At 51.0% G+C, this 19,161-nt stretch overlaps 2 protein-coding genes across 7 annotated transcripts; one reads left to right on the top strand and one right to left on the bottom strand.

Moving 5' to 3' along the window:
* The first annotated feature begins 6 nt into the window (after positions 1–6).
* Positions 7–7,881, top strand: KIAA1191 (KIAA1191 ortholog). Its single transcript, XM_026063586.1, has 6 exons — positions 7–190; positions 1,189–1,315; positions 2,797–2,921; positions 4,942–5,048; positions 5,364–5,503; positions 6,003–7,881. Exons 1-6 carry the CDS (start codon positions 35–37, stop codon positions 6,209–6,211), a joined length of 864 nt encoding a protein of 287 aa, XP_025919371.1. The 5' UTR covers positions 7–34; the 3' UTR covers positions 6,212–7,881.
* A 1,940-nt stretch (positions 7,882–9,821) lies between these two features.
* SIMC1 (SUMO interacting motifs containing 1) lies at positions 9,822–18,768 on the bottom strand. Of its 6 annotated transcripts, none has more exons than XM_026063582.1 (10): positions 17,418–18,762; positions 15,961–16,722; positions 15,357–15,574; positions 14,475–14,544; positions 13,894–14,039; positions 13,266–13,445; positions 12,618–12,746; positions 11,449–11,605; positions 11,282–11,366; positions 9,822–10,289 (listed from the first exon to the last, which is right to left on the bottom strand). In XM_026063582.1, exons 1-10 carry the CDS (start codon positions 17,616–17,618, stop codon positions 10,069–10,071), a joined length of 2,169 nt encoding a protein of 722 aa, XP_025919367.1. In that variant the 5' UTR covers positions 17,619–18,762; the 3' UTR covers positions 9,822–10,068. The 6 variants fall into 6 exon arrangements, 5 of the variants coding, with proteins under 5 accessions (XP_025919367.1, XP_025919365.1, XP_025919368.1 ...); XM_026063580.1 differs by having other exon boundaries at positions 15,357–15,577; XM_026063583.1 differs by having other exon boundaries at positions 15,357–15,577; positions 17,828–18,760.
* Between the last annotated feature and the right edge of the window lie 393 nt (positions 18,769–19,161).

Raw genomic sequence — 19,161 nt, forward strand, 5'->3', positions numbered from 1 at the left:
GCTGGAGCAGGGCGGCGGCGCCCTCCCGGGCAAGATGTCGCTGCCGCTCGGCGTGCCGCGGCGGGCCTTCAGCTACGACGACGCCCTGGAGGACACGGCGCCCATGACGCCGCCGCCCGCCGACCTGGGCGCCAACGTCCTCTGGAAGCAGCCGGTGATCCCGGAGCGCAAGTACCAGGAGCTCGCGAAGGTGCGCGACGCCCGGCGGGGCCCCGCACGCCCCGAGCGGCTCTGCCCCCCGCCTGGCCCCGCGGGCAGAGCAGGGCGGAGGGGCGCGTGTCCGGGCGTCTCCGCTCCCACGGGCGTTCGCGGCTTAAGAAGCTGCCGGTTACAAGCAGAGGCGATTAAACCAGTTCAAGCAACCGTGGGGATGCTCTGAGTGCAAGACCGGCCTTTTTTTTTTTTTTTTTTTTTTTTTTTTTAGGTTACAGACTGTTTTCTAAGTTTGCTGGAAAGCGGGATCCTGAGTAGAAGTTAAACACCTGTGCATCCCTTTGAGCTTAAACTCTGCTTTTCAGCTCATTCTGTTGTCATATTTCTCGTGTGAAAGAACATCTGAAATGGGGCTTTGGCACACAAAGCAAGCACTCCRGTCTGGGAACAGTAATTCCTGTGTTATGAGGAGGAAGTTTGTGTTTCGCTTTAGAGATCTCAAAGCAGTCACTGCGTTGTTCTTTGTTACGAGGGTCTCGTGATCAATGGCAGAGCCAAGTGCACTAGGTACACTTTCAGTAACAAGCTGAAAATATAAGAAACGAAAGAAAGTAAACTCTAAGCACCGGCCTCTAAGCTGTGTGGCTCTGTCATGTGGTAGACATTTTGTGGTTTTGAGCTGTCTGTGAAAGAGTATTCTTGCCTGCTTGACCTTGAAGTCCAGTTTTTGTTATGAGAACGGAAACAGACATGTTCTAGCTCCTTTCCTGTTGACCTTTTCAGACTTAGACCAATAACCTGTTGGCTCTGAGCCCAGCATAATTTCAAATGTTAGAAGAAAGTTGCTGGTTCATTGCAAAGACTTAGCAGGTTCCACCTCTAAATGTTCCTGGGCCACAGCTGGAACAGCACAAGAATTTTTCCTTTTGAGAAAGGCTAGTTGCTAGTGCAGCTTGGTCTTGTATCTCTTTCAGTAAAGAGGTGGCCTTTGAGGTACCTTCTCATCTTAAATTGTACCCTGCTTCCTCTGCACAGATTGAGGAGGGGGACGCTCACATGAATGCACCAGTCATAACGCCTTCATCTTCCACTGAAAGTGTGAACAAGGTACCCGTGGTGAAGGCCAAGGCCACTCATATCATCATGAACTCTCTCTTCACAAGTAAGCACTCTTGTTCTCGTATCATGCGATGCCCAACAGGACATGGGCATAGGAGCGTACTCCAGCTTGGTAATGCGTCTGGGGGACTGCCAGAGTTCCTGGGCAGTTTGATTTTGGACTAGCTCTGCTCTTGAACTGTATACGTTTTTGGAGGGTACTACTTGAAGGAAGTGAGGAACTAGGTAAAAAGCCTCACTTACTGCCTCTGCATTTTCAGGTGTTGGAGTTGGATGGTGAGGGAGGAGTGCGGTGACTGTTATCTGCTGATAGGGCATTGCAGTCCAGACCACCTTTTCGCTGAAATACAGGGGCTGGTGCTGCTGCTACCATATGTTTGCTTGTTAGCTTGCTGTTACTGACTGATAAGCAAGGCTCTAAATTAAACCAAAGTGATGTGGAGAGCTGGCATGTTTAGCTAATGGAGCACTTGCTGGCATTTATGTTAATAGCAGCAGCTGTCTTAGTAACAGTAACACTTGCTTTTAAAGCAGCTCATATAAATAATGAGGCTTTAAAATTAAATTGGGTCAGTTATGTGGGCAGAGAGCACCTGCCCATTTGCAGCAAGAGAAGTTATTCATGTGTTATTCTATACTTACTGCCTCTTCTTTTAACAGCTGGGATCTGAAGCTTCATTTTTCTTTTTCTCCAAGCAGAGCTTCCAAAGGCTATGAAGTTTTAGAACAGCATTTTGGAACATCTTTGAGCTTGCACTTGTTTGCCTTGTCTCAAAGATAACCAACATACCTGAAAGTAATATCTAGAAACACAGACCTTCTGCTGGAAAGCTGCTTCTGTTCCAGTCTAATGTAGTATTATAATCTAGTTAAAAACGTGATGACCTAGAAGGTTCTTGTGCAGTAGGAAGTCAGGAGTCCCAGCCTACATATTCCAGGAAAAACTTCAGGCAGTTTTGAAATAAACAGGCAAAGGTAATGTGTGTAAGCCCCCTACGTTTGTGATGCTTGCAGAGCTGGTGCATTATGTATAGCTTCAGCTTGGGAAGTGCTCTCCTTATCTATTACAAAAGGAGACATTAAGCTTTTTCAGTAACTTTTTTTCTGCCCAAGTCCTGTTAACTTTGTTCTTGGTTCCACTAGGGAGTGAACATCCTATGCTGATAGAAGGTCACTTAAAATATCCAGTCTATTGGGATCTCTGAGATTTAAGAAAGCTTTAGTCAGGAGTGATGCAGCTTCCTGGATCAGACGGGTTTAATTACAGGTGTTGTATTTGTGATACATCCTGTGATTTGGGAGCAATCATTGCTCATCTGACTCAGCCCTATGACTCAGGATACTTTTCAAGTCAAAATAACTCTGTAGTTTCATCTTGCTGCCTCTGTCGAGTCATCACGATGTGTAGGTATGAATGCTGAAAACTGGCTGGGTCTTACGTTTGGTTGCTTGGGCTGCCTTTGTGTTTGCTGGAACTGCATGTGGTGGTGGTTCTGTGCGAATATGTGCTCTTGTCCATTCTAGAGCAGACTCAGGAGAGCATTCAGCGCTTTGAGCAGCAGGCAGGGCTGAGAGATGCTGGCTACACGCCCCACAAAGGCCTCACTACAGAGGAGACAGAGTATCATCGAGTGGCTGAGGCAGTCCATGTAAGGCATACCACTTGTATTTTGCTTTTGTTTTGTTTTACAGYCTGTATACTGGCTTAATGCCTCTCTGGTGATGTAACTTTTGGAACTTGTTGCCAGGACTATCCTTAACTTGCTTACTCTGATTGCTTTTAGCTTTTTTTGTAAAAGGATTGCCCATTTTTATTTTGAAGTTAGTGTTAGCCTTTACAGTTTTGAAACAAATGACTTTCTCTGAAAACTGCCATGTCCCGCAGTCTCTTCAGACTGTTACAATCTTCTTTCCAAGTGGGGACATCTCCATACAAAATCTAGTTTCTTGCTGTGCTGTTGAATGGTGCCCAGCAATTGACTATTGCAGCTGTTTGTCCCAGCACTCTCTCTAAAGGGTTAACTTACAGAACATACTATTTTTCTGGAGTTTGGTGGCAAATCTTGGTACCAAGTCTCTCTCTAGGGGTATTTGTTTCCATTGCGATTTTTCTGTTAAGATTGGAAGAGCCTTGCTAGCTCAAAACATTTCTTTCAAAGAAACGTAATTTGAAGTTGTTCAGTGCGGTTTCTCTTTTCTTTCATGTGATAACATAACTACTTTGAAAGGAAGGAGGTATTTGCGAAGTGGATGAGGCACTCTCCAGCCTTCACTGTGCTGAACAATGCTAATATGGGGATGGGGAGGGGAGAAGACCTTTGACACTTATTTTAAAATCAATGTGTTTGAACTGTGGAAAGGCTTGCCAGTCTCATCCCTGAAGCAGGTAACTTTTAGAACTTTAAAGGTCCTGTTGACTTTTTCCAGCTGAAGCTTATTTTGATAATCTTGAACTTCCCTCATCTCTTTCCGTGCTACTTTCCTACAGGTTTTTAAGAAGCAAAGTACAGAAGGTTGTTCTTTATCAGATGTTTGCAGTGGTAGATAAGTGATGGGTGGACTGAACTTAGAACTCTCTTCATGGTTGCCTGAGTGGTGCCCACTCTCATTTGACTCTTGTAAAGAAACCAGATATTCCTGGTGCGCTTGAGCAGTAGTGCTAGTCTGGCTACCTTACTGCTAGAAGCAAACTAGAATGATAGCACTTGTAAAACATGCATTTCCAATGTGGAAGTTGGAAAATGAAATTGGGCTTGTTTCTAACTGCAGATAAAGTCTTAAATCAACATATTTCTGATGAACTCACGGTTGCCCACAGTAATTTTGCTGTTAGTTTATTAATCGTGAATCCTCTGAGTGTACTCCTGCAAGGTCAAAGTTACAATAACAATGTTGTTAGTGAATTGCATTAGTGTGGCTTGGATAGCCACAGGAAACAGTCTGAGAAAGTGCCTATGTAGTCATTGTTTGAATTGTAACTGCCCTTCAAGTGACTTCTTCAAAGTTCAGCTTGTACTGTCTGAATGACCTGTAATAGCCTGTTTTACGTACACCCAGTTCCTGATTTTTTTGACAAGGCATACCCTTGAAATGCAGTTCATCTGAAAGTGTCCCAGAGCAATGTTTTCGTCTTGTCATCAGTGAATTACTTCTCAGGGTCCAGTAGGTTTTACACTTGTTATACAAGGTCTGGTCTCATCTTCATTAGAATTTGTGGTAATGAACTGAAGTTGAAAGCTCTGTAGCTCTGAGAAGTGCTGCAGACAAACAGTTGTTGTGGCGTATAGACTTGTCACCAGCTAGCTGAGTTGCTGGGAACAGGGTGATATTGAAGCATTGCAGATATCGAAGCAGTGCACTGCTGGTGGGCAGCAGCTCTGAACTGCAGAGTGAACGGTGTTAGTTTGCTGCTTCTAGCTTGTAGGATATGTTTTGAGAGCATAGCGGACTTCCAGAATGTTTATATCTGACCTGGAAAGGAGCTCAAGGGCTGTATGGCAAGTGTTGTAACACTRGGTTTAAGCTTTAGGTGAAATAAGACTTAAATCCTTTATCGCCTGTGACATAAATAATTGTCCAGTTTTGACAAAACAGCCTACTGGCTATTTGTTCCTTACATCTTGTATTAAAGTTCTGTTGCCTCTGTGTTTCTCTTGCCCCTCCTAACAGAAGTTAAAAATGCAGAGTGGAGAGATGACAAAAGAAGATAAACAGACTTCCTCTGCTCAGTCCACTCCAAACAGCACTCCCCACTCCTCTCCCAAGCATAAAAACAGGTACTCTTGCTCCTGGCAGACTACTGCCTTGTTTGGTTTCATGCAGGATGAGGTGGGAGTTACTCGGATAATCCTCTTGCCCATGGGGGATTAAGGGGTGAAATTCAGAGCTTGCTGTCGATCCGTACTCGGATAGAATTGATCATGTTGAAAGCTTCTGGAACTTGAGTATAGCTTCATCCTGGGTGGTAACAAGCTTATTAAAAGATCTTTTAAATTGCCTATGATAACTACAGGGAAAGTTTCTGGCACAGTGGGACCACCTGAAGTATTTACTCTTTTCATGTTCCATGCATCTTAATGATTTTTCCCTAGGGGCTGGTTTAGTCAGGGAGCCTCCGCTTCTATCACTGGCCCAGACTTTGTTGCCATGGAAGCTGGTGGGGACAGGTTGCCATCTGAAAAATGGAGCTTTTTTGGACCCAAAGCTATCCAGAAATCCACCAATGATCCAGGTATGTCCTCCAAGATGTCTTAAACTGCAAGAGTTAGGGGAGAACTGTCAGGCAGCAAACTCGGTGGCTACTTCTGGAGCCTTACTTTCTGCTTCCCTTGTTATTTTCTGGGACCACCTTGTGAACATGTACCATTCATATCATTTCAGTACCTAAATGTAAAGCTGTTTGTTTAAAAAAAAAATAAAAAAAAAAATCAGTCAAGGGCTTGAAAGTGTCAATCACTTGCATTGAGCTGGAGTGAAGACCAGGGTGTGAAGGTGACAGCTTGTTGCTCAGCTGCTTTCTCTGTCTGGTGGAATCCAAACTGGAAGTGTCAGCCCCTGATGTGGAATAGGCTTTAAATGACATAAGGTTGCTGGCACTTGCATAAGCTTTTCTGCAGTGCTGAGTGTCAATGGTACTGTGCCCAGCATTGGCAGCAGTGGAAAGGAGCTTGGCTAGTTTCCCTAGCTCTTACTTGCTGTAATTTTTTTTTCTTTTTTTTCCCCTCCATCAGGAGGATTTACCATCCAATCCTATAAGGGTGCCCAGAAGCCATCCCCCATGGAGCTGATGCGTGCCCAGGCTACTAGGATGCCAGAGGATCCAGTGACCTTCAAGCCACCCAAAATGGACATTCCAGTCACAGAAGGGAGGAAACAATCTCCACGTTCACATAATATCAAACCTCGGGATCTGAATGTGCTCACTCCAACGGGRTTCTAAGAAGGAGCTTCTGGTGTCTTTAGTGGATTAAAGGGTGTCTTAGGCTATGCTTCCCTCTCTCATTGTGCTGCAGTAAAATAGGAAAGTCTCTCTCCCAGCTCTTCATCTCGGTAAAGGAAACAGCTGTCACTGTTCCTCTACAGCCAACCCTGAATCAGTCTTTGAAAAACTTCTGTGCTAGTACTAAACCAATGTAAACCATCTTGTCTGCTGTATTTGCACCAATTCTGTCTGCTAGGCTGCACTGGGAGACATGCTTCCCAGTACGGTACACTACAGTAAAACCTTGAACCACATTTTGTGGAAGAGGACAGCCTTGTGGTGTGCAAGTAGACTGGCTTGTCTACCTGTAGTCTAGTTATCTTGTCCTGCTCAGTGTTGAAGTATTCTCAAGAGGACCATCGTTCTGACTGGCACATGCCTAACACCAGCAGAAAACAAGGCAAACAAGCCAGGAATAAAATGGACCATTAACTCTCTGAAAGAACTTACTCTGGGAATGTGGTAGGTCAACTTTAAACATGGAGTTCCCTTATTTTCCAGTGTCACCTTATGATAGTTCAACACCTTGTGCTTATTTATTTGTTCTTGGATTTTTTTTTTAACAGGAAAAGCAGAGTAGTGACCATTATTATTAGAAAGTCAAGGAGCAGAACCTAGTGGGTTTGGCAGTAAAGCAGAAGAACAACTGCTTCTCTTCTAACTCTTAAAGTTCCTCCAAAAAATGGTGGAAATGACCAGAGTTGGTGTGGCTTGAACCAAGCAACCCTCCTCTTTCCTTTCTGGATTTCTGCAAAACAACTGTCCTGCCTTCCTGTATAGAACAGACTTAACAGTAGTTTTGACACTATGGATGCTTTTTGATTGTTTCTTAGCATCTTGTAGGAATCATGTATAGAAGTGTATTAGACACACCAGTGGCACTTCTCAAATAGGGTCTTTTGTTTCATCAGTCTTAGATGCAGTTTGCCAGCCTGGGGCAGGAGTGAGGGGCAGATTAAGGCTAAACACTCCTCCATGCTATATTGATAAAGCTATATATTATTATTTTGGGGGGGGCCTAATCTTGCAAACAATTGCTGGAACAGCTACCACCTACTATTCCTTTCCTGAAAACTGGGAAAGAAATGCTTATGTACCATCTAATCCCTTAAACAGTGTAGGGAGGGATGGGTATAATCTCTGCCTGTCTGTGGCAAGCAGGTCTCCTCTGTTTCTTGATCCCGTGTATTACACTGCTCCCTCAGCCAACTGCAGGCTTTCTGTAGCAGTGAGGGGGTAGTCTTGCATCTGGCATTAGAAGCTTTTATGTTACAAGCACATTATACAGAGGTAGCTTAACCCTACTGGTAACCACTGAGCTCTGGGGTTGCTGCCTGCTCAAAACAAGCATTCCTGCCTGGGGCGAGTGGCCAAGGTACTTGGCTCGCTGGTATCCCCCTCTGAAGAAGTATGTTTTGTGGCTCTGCTTCATCTCAAGCTTCAACAGCAGTACCAACAGTGTATTGTGTTGAAGGCCTCCCACCCAACCAAGCAGTTGTCACTGTCACTAATCATTCACACCTTTGCAATTGGAGAATCTCTGGTTTGACATTAATTTATTTGTGGTCTGTATTCATGTCTGTGTCCAATTTTGTTTGTTACAAGAAAATAAAATTCTTGTGAATGGAGATCCTTGGTGTTTGTCAGCACTGGTAACGCACCTGTGCAGGAACTGCGGGGCTGTTGAATTTTCACCAGACCTCTTGCTGCTGGCTAGTGAGYGTGGGGTTAAGGTTCCGCATAACAGCGCAGTGGTAGCACTCTTGCTGAGGTAAAATTTGCTGCATGAAATTCCCTTTTGACAGGGAGAATAGGTTTAAAGCCAGACTTGGTCCTGTCTTCTCTCAGGCCTTGTGTTGATGAAACTAAATCTGAAACTTTGTACTTTCTCAAGCTGTTCAAATACTGTTTTTTTTTTTTCCCTGTTTCTGAGATTGCTTCTCTTGCAGCTTGTGTGCTGTGTGTGTACCTGTATTGTGGAGGTGGATGCAGATGTGGGAAGCAGGCTAGTATTCACCTAGAGATGCCCYGCACCGCGTGGTGTAGCTACCTCTCTGCTTTGCTTTCCTTGATGATGTTGTGGCATTCGTATCTGCCACGACACCCCTTGTAGAGCTGATAAACAGGGGCCTGTGCACAGAGCCCTCCTGGAGTGAGGTTGACCAACCTGAAGTTCCTCATGTTCCAAAAGCATTAGCAGAGCTAAAAATGGTGAAATAGAGCCTGAAGCACACAGGTACACTGGTGCTGTCTGTGCTGTTGCAGGTCTCGGTTACACAAGCTATTCCTGTAGCCCTTTGGAAGGGCTTGGGTTAGAGGGTGACCTCTTGGTGTGATATGCTAATATGCAGCTTTCTGTATTTTGCTCAAGCACCCTTCCTGGTGGGTGGAAACCAGAATTAGGTAAATGATTAAAGGTTTAACTGAAAAATAGATTTAAATGAGCACACCATGGAGGAAGAGCAGCTTTCTGTAGCAAGGAGCACTTGGGAGTGTGCACTGTCAGTAACACTTCTGGCCTATTACTCCACAAACAGACTTCCTCCCTTCTTCCCCCTATGGCTTATTCCTGTGTTAGAGGGGAGATCGTGTACAGGCTTCCTAAAGAGCAAGGAGCAAACCCTCTAGCCCCAGGTCATGTCTGGCTCTTAACAGACTCTTCCAAACTGTTCAGGGCTCTCTGAAGCCAGGCTTCCACACGTGGCCTGGCTGCATACCAGGTGCCAGGTTTTCAATGTGTAAAACACTGAAATAAGGACTACAGCATTCCTGGCCATGGCTGCACTGCTGGATCTCCCTGGACTCTGGTCTCCTCATAAGGCTATTAATCCCAGCATCTGTAGAGTATGTGCTGCAAAATGGCTGGGCTGGACCACGGGTCACCTAGGCCAGGGGCAGATGAAGGAGTGGAGGGCAGGTAGAAATTGAGTCTTTCCTTTGCTTGCAGGGGGATCAATCTGTTACTGCTGAACTGTCCCAAGTGCCCTTCCATGGAAATGCTTAACTGCTGTCTGACCTCAGCTGTAAGTCTTGGCGTCTGAGTTGGGTGACAGTGGATTTGAATTTAGAGATTTGTGGTTCATTCTGCCTGCTGGATTGAATGTGGTGCCTGTTCTTTCAGCACAAGACCTGAGTAATGGTAGTCTTCATGACAACATGCATGCTTGTCTGCACTGCAGATGCTTGAGTGAACTCTGCAAGAAGTGCAGCCTTTTCAGCTGATCCCACTACCCTGACCTTCATCTTGACCTGGCTAACTAACTTGGGCAAAGCCACATAGATGTATTTGATTTGGAATGGGAAAGTTCACCCCCTGCCTGAGGATTGACCGGCATGAGTTGGGGATCTCTGCACTGTGAACACCCTCACTGCCCTGCACACATGGATTTCTCTGAAAAGAGTATTAACCCTGTTCCTAAATACTGGACAGGTCCTAGCATTTTGCTTGCCGTACAAACTGTTCTCAAAGTTTATGGCTGCTTTAGTCTAGTGCCATACTTGGGTACAGCTGCAAAAGTCAGAGCTGAGCACCTCCTTTGGACAGGGCTGGCACCAAGATAGAAGAGTCTCAGCAAATATGAAAATAATTTATTTTTTTAAAAGTGTACAAAGTGCCTTGTAAAACTGTAGGATGAGACAAGTTTGAAAGGAAGCTCTGAGACTGGGCAAATCAGAGATTTTCCATACAAATGTATAAACAAAACCATGTGATGGATGACAGTTGAGGTTGCAGCATAAAACAGAGGGTTTTGACTGCATAGCTTGTAAAGGAAACAGGAGGCTCTTTGTGCCCCCTGCCACAGTACTTGTCTCCATCATGTAGCAGTGATGATGAGGAGCAGCTCTCGGAACATGCACACTTTCTCCTTGATCTGCAGGGGGAAGGGCTCCCCCAAGACCCGCTGCAGTCGGCTGAGGAAGTTCTCTRTGTTCAGGTGAATGTCCAGCTGGGTGATGTCATCATCATCCTGGAGCTTGGGCTTGGCTTTCTTAATGATTAAGTCCATCCGCTCACTGAGTGCACTCCGTAAGTGCCCTACAAAAGGAAACGCTGGTGGCAAGAGGCAATACACAAAGGAGCAGTGTTTGACTTGTTCAGGGACAGAWAGCAGCATGCCTCAGGCAGTGCTGCCCTGTGGTGAAAAGCAGTCGGGGGCAGCGTGCAGCTCCTTTCCTGGTTAGCCTCGATGCTTCTGTACAAGACTAGCCAGGTGGAAGAAGGAACTGTCACCTCCTGGAGCTCAGTCTGGCACATGGAGAGGCCAAGAAATGGGGAGGGGGCTGTAACGTAGTTTTCTTCTATGCTAGTGGCAGACTGGACAACTGTCCAGCTGGAGAGGAGAGTATCTAAAGAGCTTCTCAACTACAGTGATCTTCTGAGGGCTTCAGGGAGCAAGGGAGGAATAGGACTCTGCCCACGTGTTTGTGGGTTCCTCTGCATTCCTCCACGAGAACCTTATCCTGGTCTCAAGCAGCCGAGGTTGGGAGGAGATTTGAGCAATTTTCCAGTAAAACTGAATTTTAGGGACTACCCTTTGACTGTGCCACTCTCCTGGAGTCAGAAATATTGCTCCTTCCAAGGCTACTGTGGGAGGTGCTCTCTTCCCACTCTGGTAAGTGCTCAGTGTGTCCTGGCTTCACTACCCCTTTGCCTTCTGCTTTTCCTCTTAAACGAGCCTATTTTTCCACTCACTCTGTGTGCAGCTTGGACAACAGCTGGTGCAAAGCACCCCCTTGCCTACTTCCCAATGCTGTGGTTGATCCTTTAGGAAGCAGGCTATTTCTTAGGTGCTAAACTTGGCAAAACAGGTTGTGCTCTCATCTTGATGTAGCCCCGCAACATCATTTCTTAACCCTGGCTGCTGGGAATAGCTACCAACAAGGATTGAGATACATCACCTTTCTAAGACTCGGTGGCTGTGAGTTCATTCAAGCATGATGTAAAGAGAGGAGGAAGTATATTTTGGGCTGTCCTGCTGCAGCCTCTTGATTAGATACTGTGCATTAAGGTCAGAACAGGCTGCTTACCCAATACTACGTTTTGATAACTCAGCAGCAGCAAACTCAAGTACTGCAGCATCTCATCCCATCTTTCCCATGTTGGTGCTTCTTCCTATGAGAGGAGAGAGTATTTGGTTATTAGAAGAGATTTTCTCCTGAGAAAAAAAATATAAGGGAGAGGATGGACTAGATACCTGGTATTGCAGTAGCACAGAGGAGTGGCTCAGGAAATACAGGATCTTGGCCAGAGACAAGGGCATGTTCGTGGGCACTTCGCAGCTGTGCTGGAACATCAGCTCTAGCACTTTGCAGCGCAGGAGCTGGCTGTCCATGGTGTTCAAGAAGGCTTCTCTGAAAGACAAAGGGATTTACCATGGGGGAGACAGCACAGCCTCACCAGGAACAACTGCTCCCGCAGGTTCCTGGTGTCCTGCTGGCGCTGCTCCTGCGCAGATGTGGGGTGACTGCAGGGGGCTGCCCAGCAGTGCAGTAGAAGCAAAACCACCAGATGTGATACAAAGACCTTCGTTATACAGCTTGGCCACAGACATGTTTATGTCGTTAGGTCTGACCTGTGACAACTTGAGGTCGGTACGGTCTGTGAAACAAGCTTAGCTGCCTTACTTCACCCTGCCCAACAGCCTGTGCAGATGTTATCCATTCCTGCTGACTCACAGGAAGCGCAGCCAAGCAAGTGTGAAGTGGGGTCAGCTGCCAACTGGAACTAGTGGATCTGTCCTGGGATGAGCAACAGCTTGGTTAGATTCAGTTTTGCTTGATTAGACCCAGTGTGTGCTCAGATAGTTGTGCTAAAGGATCTGAAAGGGTTGTCTGCTGGGGGGCTGCCTGCTGGGGTTGGCAAGCATGGGTTTGAAACGTCTGTGGATCTAGTGGTCTAATGTCTACACTAGAGCCAGTCAGGGTCTGGTGCCTTGGCTTCAGGTACTGCATTTCTTACAGAAAAAAACAAAAGCATATCAAGGCAAAGCTGTAGGAACTRCGTCATGTGCTGATGAGCTTCTTGGTTGTCCCTGGGAATCAGTGACATGTTTACTAGTAAGTGACTGTGCTGATGCTGAGTCCTGCTTTTTAAACTCTCTTTGCAGTTGTAAAGTCCTTCAACTTTAATGGGTGGGACAATCAACAGTTCTCAGCAAGGCACCAGCTGGGGAGGTGCCCTCAGTTACCAATGTTATATCCCCGTGGGATCTTTCTGTCCAACAGCCATGCTCTCACTGGCTGGGTCATAAATGAGTCTGTCTTTCTATACCCTGGAGTATTTTTGTGCATCCAGATTTGGATGTAAACCAGGAATAAGACTTGCCCACAATGGCAGATGCTGCCTTGCACTTGTTTGTCTTACCTTTGGCTCCTCACAGGAATATTCAGTATAAAAGGGAATATCACATCTGCGATTTTACAGGAGCTGCAGTTGGGAGATCTGTCCACTTCCACTGCGATGGACAACATCCGTTGGAGCAGGAGCATCACCCTAGGTTAGGCAGACAGTCAGTACTGGGAAACACTATCCCTAGACTTGCAAGGAAAGCAGTGGGGGTGGCATCTAGTTCAGATGCACGCCTCGCAKTGAGGGACGTAGGGGGAGCTAGCAGGTTAGATTTGGTTAGCTTCCTAGAAAGCCCCATTGTGTCTCCTAGTGATGTTTAAATCYAATGCTCTTGGAAGAAAAGCTAATCCTCAGATGGGTCCCAAGTAGGTCCCTGCAGTGTTGATGGGGCAACATGGGGCAGCTTGTGCTGTCCCTTGTGTGGGCTGAGGGCTCTGACCTTATAGTATGCGTAAGATGACGAAGCTTACTGAGCCAGTTTCCTGCCAGGTAAGCAAATCTCTCGCTCACCAAATCTATGTCTCCCGGAGGAAAACTTCAGATACCTTCAGGCAGGTAACCTGGTCACAGGTACAACGTGGCTTCCCTGACTGGAGACCCTGGCTTCTCCCTGTCTTGGGCCCCATGAGCTAACAGGAGGGAGCCAGGACTTCTGAGGCTTACTTCTGGGAGAAGGCGGCTGGTGGAGCCGCCTCTGCCTGGTCAGTGCAGTCCGGCCATGGTGCAGATGAGCTGTATTCGGCCCTTGCTTCTGCCGAAGAATATGTCGTTTCTTGTGGCTGCTCTCGGGGCTGGGAGAACCCGACTCCTGTAACTGCTGCAACCAACCATTCAACCACCTCCCTGGGACAGAAGCAGAAATGTTAGTGGGGATGGGCCTGGCTTTGCTGCGTTGTGATCTCTAGCTTCACTCAGAGCTCAAGGAAAGACCTTGAGGATGCAGGATGCGCCCCACCCATTTGCATAGGCTGGGGAATAGCTCTGTTGAGCAGCATAAGATTTATATGATTGTCAACAGGAGTGACTCCTCAGTCCAGAACTGAGCAATCCAAATCTGATCYAATTCCTGGGAAAACGCCTGCTAGGCTGTGGCTGGAAATGTTTTGCATCATCTCTACTGGTTTGCTGCCATAAACCTCCTCCTGTTCTTTACACCTGTGCCCTAAACTTTTTTTCTGTCTCCCATGCTTGTTTCCCGGAAATTCAGAACTGGAATCTTGACACAGATTCCCTGAGCCTCTGCCTCTCAGCATCTGGTTGGAAGCTGTAGGRGGGGAGGAGGTGTCCTTACTTGACATTACTGAAGCACATGTCACAGGAAAGCACTTTCTTAGCAATTGACTTCTGCAGGAGGTGCAGCCTCAGGTTCTGCTGGAAGTCATCCTCCAGGGTCTGCACCACGTACTCCAGGAACAGGAGTCGGCCAGGAGGCTTCTCCTGAGGAGAGATGCAGATGGTGTGAGCCTGACAAAGCAGGAGGGCTGAGGAGAACCAGGGAATTTTTCTTTCTTGGGAATGGGCTGATTTACATGACTGAAGAATAGCATGTTTGGCCCAGGTGCTTGGCTGGACCTGCTCTACCATTGCACTAGAGCTGTTGCCCTTGCAAGTCCCTCTAGTCCCTATGTTGTCTTCAGACTAGACAACCTGCCTACAGCTGTGCAGCAGTTTATGAAGCAACATGAATAAAACCAGGAGACACACCTGGTACTGGCTGCCRTCAGCGACTGCAATAAAACTAAATGTTGGACCAGCCCATTCTGCAGCAGAACAAGGGCATGGGAGGGCCCAGGGCAACGCTTAGCCCTGAAAACTGTGTACTGGTTGATCCCTGCTCGATGGTGACACATGCAGTCAGGAACTGCCAAGTACCTGGTCTTCCATGATGTATTTCAGCAGTGTCCAGTCCCATCCCACTGTGGCGGCGTTGGCCGGATGGAGCCTGCAAGGACAGTGCTGCCCATTTATGCTGAACTGCCCGACTGTCTGCCTGGAGGCAAGGTACACCCTGCCCCAGCCCTCCCTTGCCAGCCCGCTTGCCCGGGGGCCCRTACTGCCTTCTCTAGCATCATCTCCTCTCTGGCCTGGCCCTCTCCCTTTCTCCTGCCCTGTCCACGTTCATTCTTCAGAAGTGCCTGACTGGAAGTGTGCTCCACGGAGAGCACCAGCACTCCTGGGCCTGTGGCCTTGGGAAATGTTGTGCCTTGCTGCGGGAACCCTGAGTGCTGTAGGCGAACCGCCCCTGCCACCTCCAGCTCATGGACCCTGCTGCAACCCAGGGGAGGCATCTCTGCCATGTCACTGCAGCGAAGAATGAGATCTGTTCTTCAGGAACAAAGCACACTCCTCTGTCCCAGAGGACTCCCTGGTGTCACAGGCAATCCCTGAGCTGTGCTGGCTTGCTAGGAAATGATTTAAATGCTCTCATGAAATAGCTGGAGCTGCTCTCCCTATTGTCTCAGCATCCCCTGCCTCTCCCACCCTCATCCTTCCTCCATTTGGGACTTCAGAGGCTCCTATCTGGGCCAGTACTGGTCCTGACCGTTCCCCCCAGCCCCCAGACAGCCTGGGGCTGTGTCAGTTTTGGTAACCTCTGTGAATAGAGGGCAGGGGCAGAAGAAGGATCATCCTGGATTATAAGGGAAATTGCTTCCTGTTCTGTGGGTAAGGAATGCAGAGAATAACCTCTAAGCTGGGCCAACCCCAGGGAGCATCTACCCCGCCCCAGGGCACTGTAGCAGAGGGAAAACATACATTTGGATTTTCATCAGCAGCATGTAGGTGTCCTTCAGGATCTCCCCCCGGTGGGAGTTCAACAGGATCTGTCTGATCAGGTAGGACACGATGTCGTTAGGAGGGCAGTGCCGGCAGGAGACGAACTCGCTCAGGAAATGCAACGTGCCCTCGAGGAAGTTCTCCTCGATGGTGGTGTGCACCATGCTCATCTTCCCGCTGGGGATGAGCTCGGGTTTCTGCTGTGTGCAAGGCAAAGCAATGGGTGAAAGCCGGCTCCCTCTGGCCTGTGCGTAGCTCGTATCCGCTCTGCACCCACACCCACGATGCCCTCGCCCTGCACTGTAATGGCACACGGTTTGCCCAGTGCCGGGCAGTGCCCTGCTCCAGGGCTGCATTGATGCCTTCACAGGTAAGTCACAACTGCCCTCCAGTTGTGATGTGCGGCCCACCGTTAAGGGAACCGCACTAACCAGAGATCCCAGCTGCTCAACAAAGCCTCCCCCGAATGAGAAGCAGAGCCAGGGCTGCCCCTGCTTCCTCCTCTACCTCTCACCCACTGCAGGAGCCGTCGCTGAGCAGACTCCAGCTGGGCCTGGCAGYGGCTGCTCTGAACCTTGTTTACCTGCAGCCTTTCCCTGTCAGGCGCTATGTCTTGGAGGAAGAGATGAYGGACTCCGGTCCTCCTGAAGTACTGCAGTTTGTTCAGCCAGGCCTTGCTGTCAGCCCTGGTTCTGGCTGGGGCCATTTGCTGCACCGCTACACGCGGCGGCACGTCACATGCTTCCAACGTAGGCATTTTGGCTCCCGCCGGGGACATAATGATGCCGGCTGGAGCAGGGCTCAGCCTTGGGGGGAGGTCCCTTTGCTGGCAAACTGTGGGAGTCTCTTCCTCCGCACCAGAGCCTCTCCAGCTGCAGCTGCTGTTCAGGCTGGAGGGGGACAGGGAGAGCTGGTCTGAGTCCAGCTGCATGCTGGCCAGGGAGCCCAAGTCACTGTTAAAAGTGGTGGTGCTGCAGTTCTGCCCAGGGCTGCACGAAGAGCCCCGGCAGCTGGAGGCGGGAGAGAAGCCGCCTCCGCTCCCAGCGCTTTCCGCTGCGTCCACGGCGGCGAGAGGCTCTGCGGGGGCGCCGCTGGAGGACGCTGCAGGCCTGGGCTCCACCGACACCTCCCTTTCTTGCTTGGTGGGGAAGCAGAGCCTGGGCAGGGAGGCACGCGCTGCCCAGGAAGCAGGCGCTTGCCCGGGGTCCCGGTCAGCACAGCCTGCGGTGTCGGGAGGGCTGCATGGGTCCTCCTCCTCCTCCTCCTCCGTCAGGTCGATGATGGTGAGGCTGGCGCACGGCGCTGGCTCTGCGCTCACCTCCTCGCAGGTCAGGTCGATGATCTCCTGTGGGGACAGAGGGGTCAGCGCTGTCTGCAGTGGAGGCACTTGGGTGCCTTGGGCCTCCCCTGCCAGGAGCCTCTGGTGTGTCAGCACCGTCCTGGCCCTCCCTGGCTCATGAGAGAGGAAATGGAGGGGAAGGGACTGGTCTGCACCAGTGCAGGAAGAGAAACCAGGAGCAAAAACCCTGCTGCCTGGCCGAGGCAGCCCCAAGCTCTGGTGTCAGCCTCCCCCAGCAGCACGGCCGGGCCCAGGCCTGGCCTGGGCCCCTCTTCYCCGCTGCTGCCGGCAACAAGGGTCGCCCGAGGGTGCCTTACGGCTGCGTCCTCTGCTTCAAAAAAACCCCAAAATAAAAACAAACCCCCAAAAGCCTGGTRTGCAGCGTGGGACCCCAGCTGTGCTCGGCCCGCAGAGGTCCTGCTGAGCCCGGGGAGCAGGGGGACTGTCCCCTGCAGTCTGCTCTTTGGGGCCTGGCCAGCTCTAGTGGGTTTCTCCAGTGCCAGGAATGGCCCTTGCTGCTGCATTTGGCTGCAGAGCAGGGGGAGTTTGGGTTGTTCCCTCCTGCCCCCGTACAGCCGCAAGGCGGACGGGAAGCAGCCGGAGCGGGTGCAGGCGTTAGCCGTCCCCTGCTCGCTCCTGCGACAGGCTGGCTGACCCCAGCTCCCCCAGCCCACCCTTAGCGGGAAGCTTTGCCTCCACACCTCCGTCCTGGGGCCATGCAGCGCCGGGGTGGAGAGCTCTGCCCCTTCGTGGATCTGAACCTCAGCGTCCCCCGCGCTCTCCCCATAACGCTCGCTATCCCAGTCCCACGGGAGGGGGCTGCAGCTGTGTGACAGAACAAGGAAGGCTTCGGCGGTTGGTCCCACAGAAGAGCTGTCCCAAGCGTGGGACAACGGTGACATCCAGTGCCCCAGCGGGTCCCTCCCCGGCAGCAGGCGTTTCTGCAGGAGCCAAACCAGCTGGGCCGGAGCTCCTCAGCAGGGCACGGCACCGCAGCTCCCCTGGGGCCACGATACAGCACGTGCTGGAGACGTCTGCGAGCCCCACCAGCATCCCCCTGCGGCACAGCCTCACCCGCTACGCGGACACGAGTGGAAGGGAATAGAGCTACCTTCACGTCCATGACACCAGACCAGCTCTAGAGCAGCACAGAGACTTTGGGGGCTTCCCATCCAGGACTCGTCGGGCGATGCAGCCTCTTTAACCCCGAGCTCCAAGGATGTGCATCTACAAGGGGCCGCAGGAGTAGGCAGGGGGAACGCATCTGTGTCCGCACCAGCGGCAGGCAGGACACAGCACGTCTCAGAAGGTGCATGGGATCATTACATGCCCAGGAAGGGTCAGGGTCTTTTTGCTCTTGGAAAAAAATCACAGCGTCTCAAAACAGGAAAATGTTTTGAGAACATCTTCAAGAAAACCCATTTAAATCCATCTCTTTTTCCTGACTCAGACCCGCTGCCTTTCCCAAGCGAGGGGCTGCATTTGCTGTGGGGAGGTGACAAAACCCAACAGGTCTTGCTCCTTCAGGAAAAACAGCGGGGCTGAACAGGCGTGGAGATGGCCTGAGCTGCAGCCCGCTGGGGAGCCCCGCCGCGTCCTGCGGCCCCGCGGCACCCCCGGAACTGCCGGGCGTTTGAAAGCTGCATCAGAACCGGGGCCAACGGCTTCCAGCGTGGGGGCTGCCGGGCTGGCCTCCCTCACCGGCAGGGACAGCAGACGGGGGAGATGGCCTCTCCTGCCACGCCGCCGGCACGCAGACCCGTCCTTCGCCCTGCCGGCAGGGCCGTGCGGGTGAGCCGGACCCCGGGCGCCGGAGCACGGCCTGGTTCGTGCAGGGCTGGGTGCCGGGGGCGTGCGGCTGCGGGAGGCTGAGGCGGGACGAGGGGAGGCCGGGTCGGTCGGGGTGCTCGAGGGGGTGCTGGGGCTCCTTGGCCAGGCCACGCTCTGCGCGGGGGGTGTAACGGAGACATGGCCTCGCGCACGGCGATGCGCCCGCAGCACCGCCGCCTGGGCGGCACGCGGCTGCCCGGGGCGCGAGGCCGCGGGGAGGCCTCGGGGACGTGGTGGGGGGACGGGGACCCTGCTGGGGGGCTGTGGCTCGGGGGGGCTGGGGCATCCCGGGGGGACATGGCTGAGGGGGCTGGGACCCTTCCGGGGGGATGTGGCTGAGGGGGGCTGGGACCCTCCTAGGGGCCGGGTCCTCTTTGGGGACGTGGCTGGGGATGCTGGGACCCCCCGGGAGGCACGGCGTGGCCCCGGGCCGGTGTCCGTTGGGCCCCGTGGGCAAGGGCACGTGCCACGCGCCCGCCGCGGCGCCTCGAGGTTTTCTGTCCCCGCATGGCACCCGTCCCCGCCCGCGCCGCCAGCCGCGGCGGAAGCGCCGCCATGTTTGTGAGGGGCAAGCCGCGCCCGGTCCGGCGGGGGGAGGTGCCGCCCGCCGCCGCT

This window comes from Apteryx rowi, unplaced genomic scaffold (genome assembly GCF_003343035.1).
Source record: "Apteryx rowi isolate R43461 unplaced genomic scaffold, aptRow1 scaffold_2, whole genome shotgun sequence".
Classification (NCBI taxonomy): Eukaryota; Metazoa; Chordata; class Aves; order Apterygiformes; family Apterygidae; genus Apteryx; species Apteryx rowi.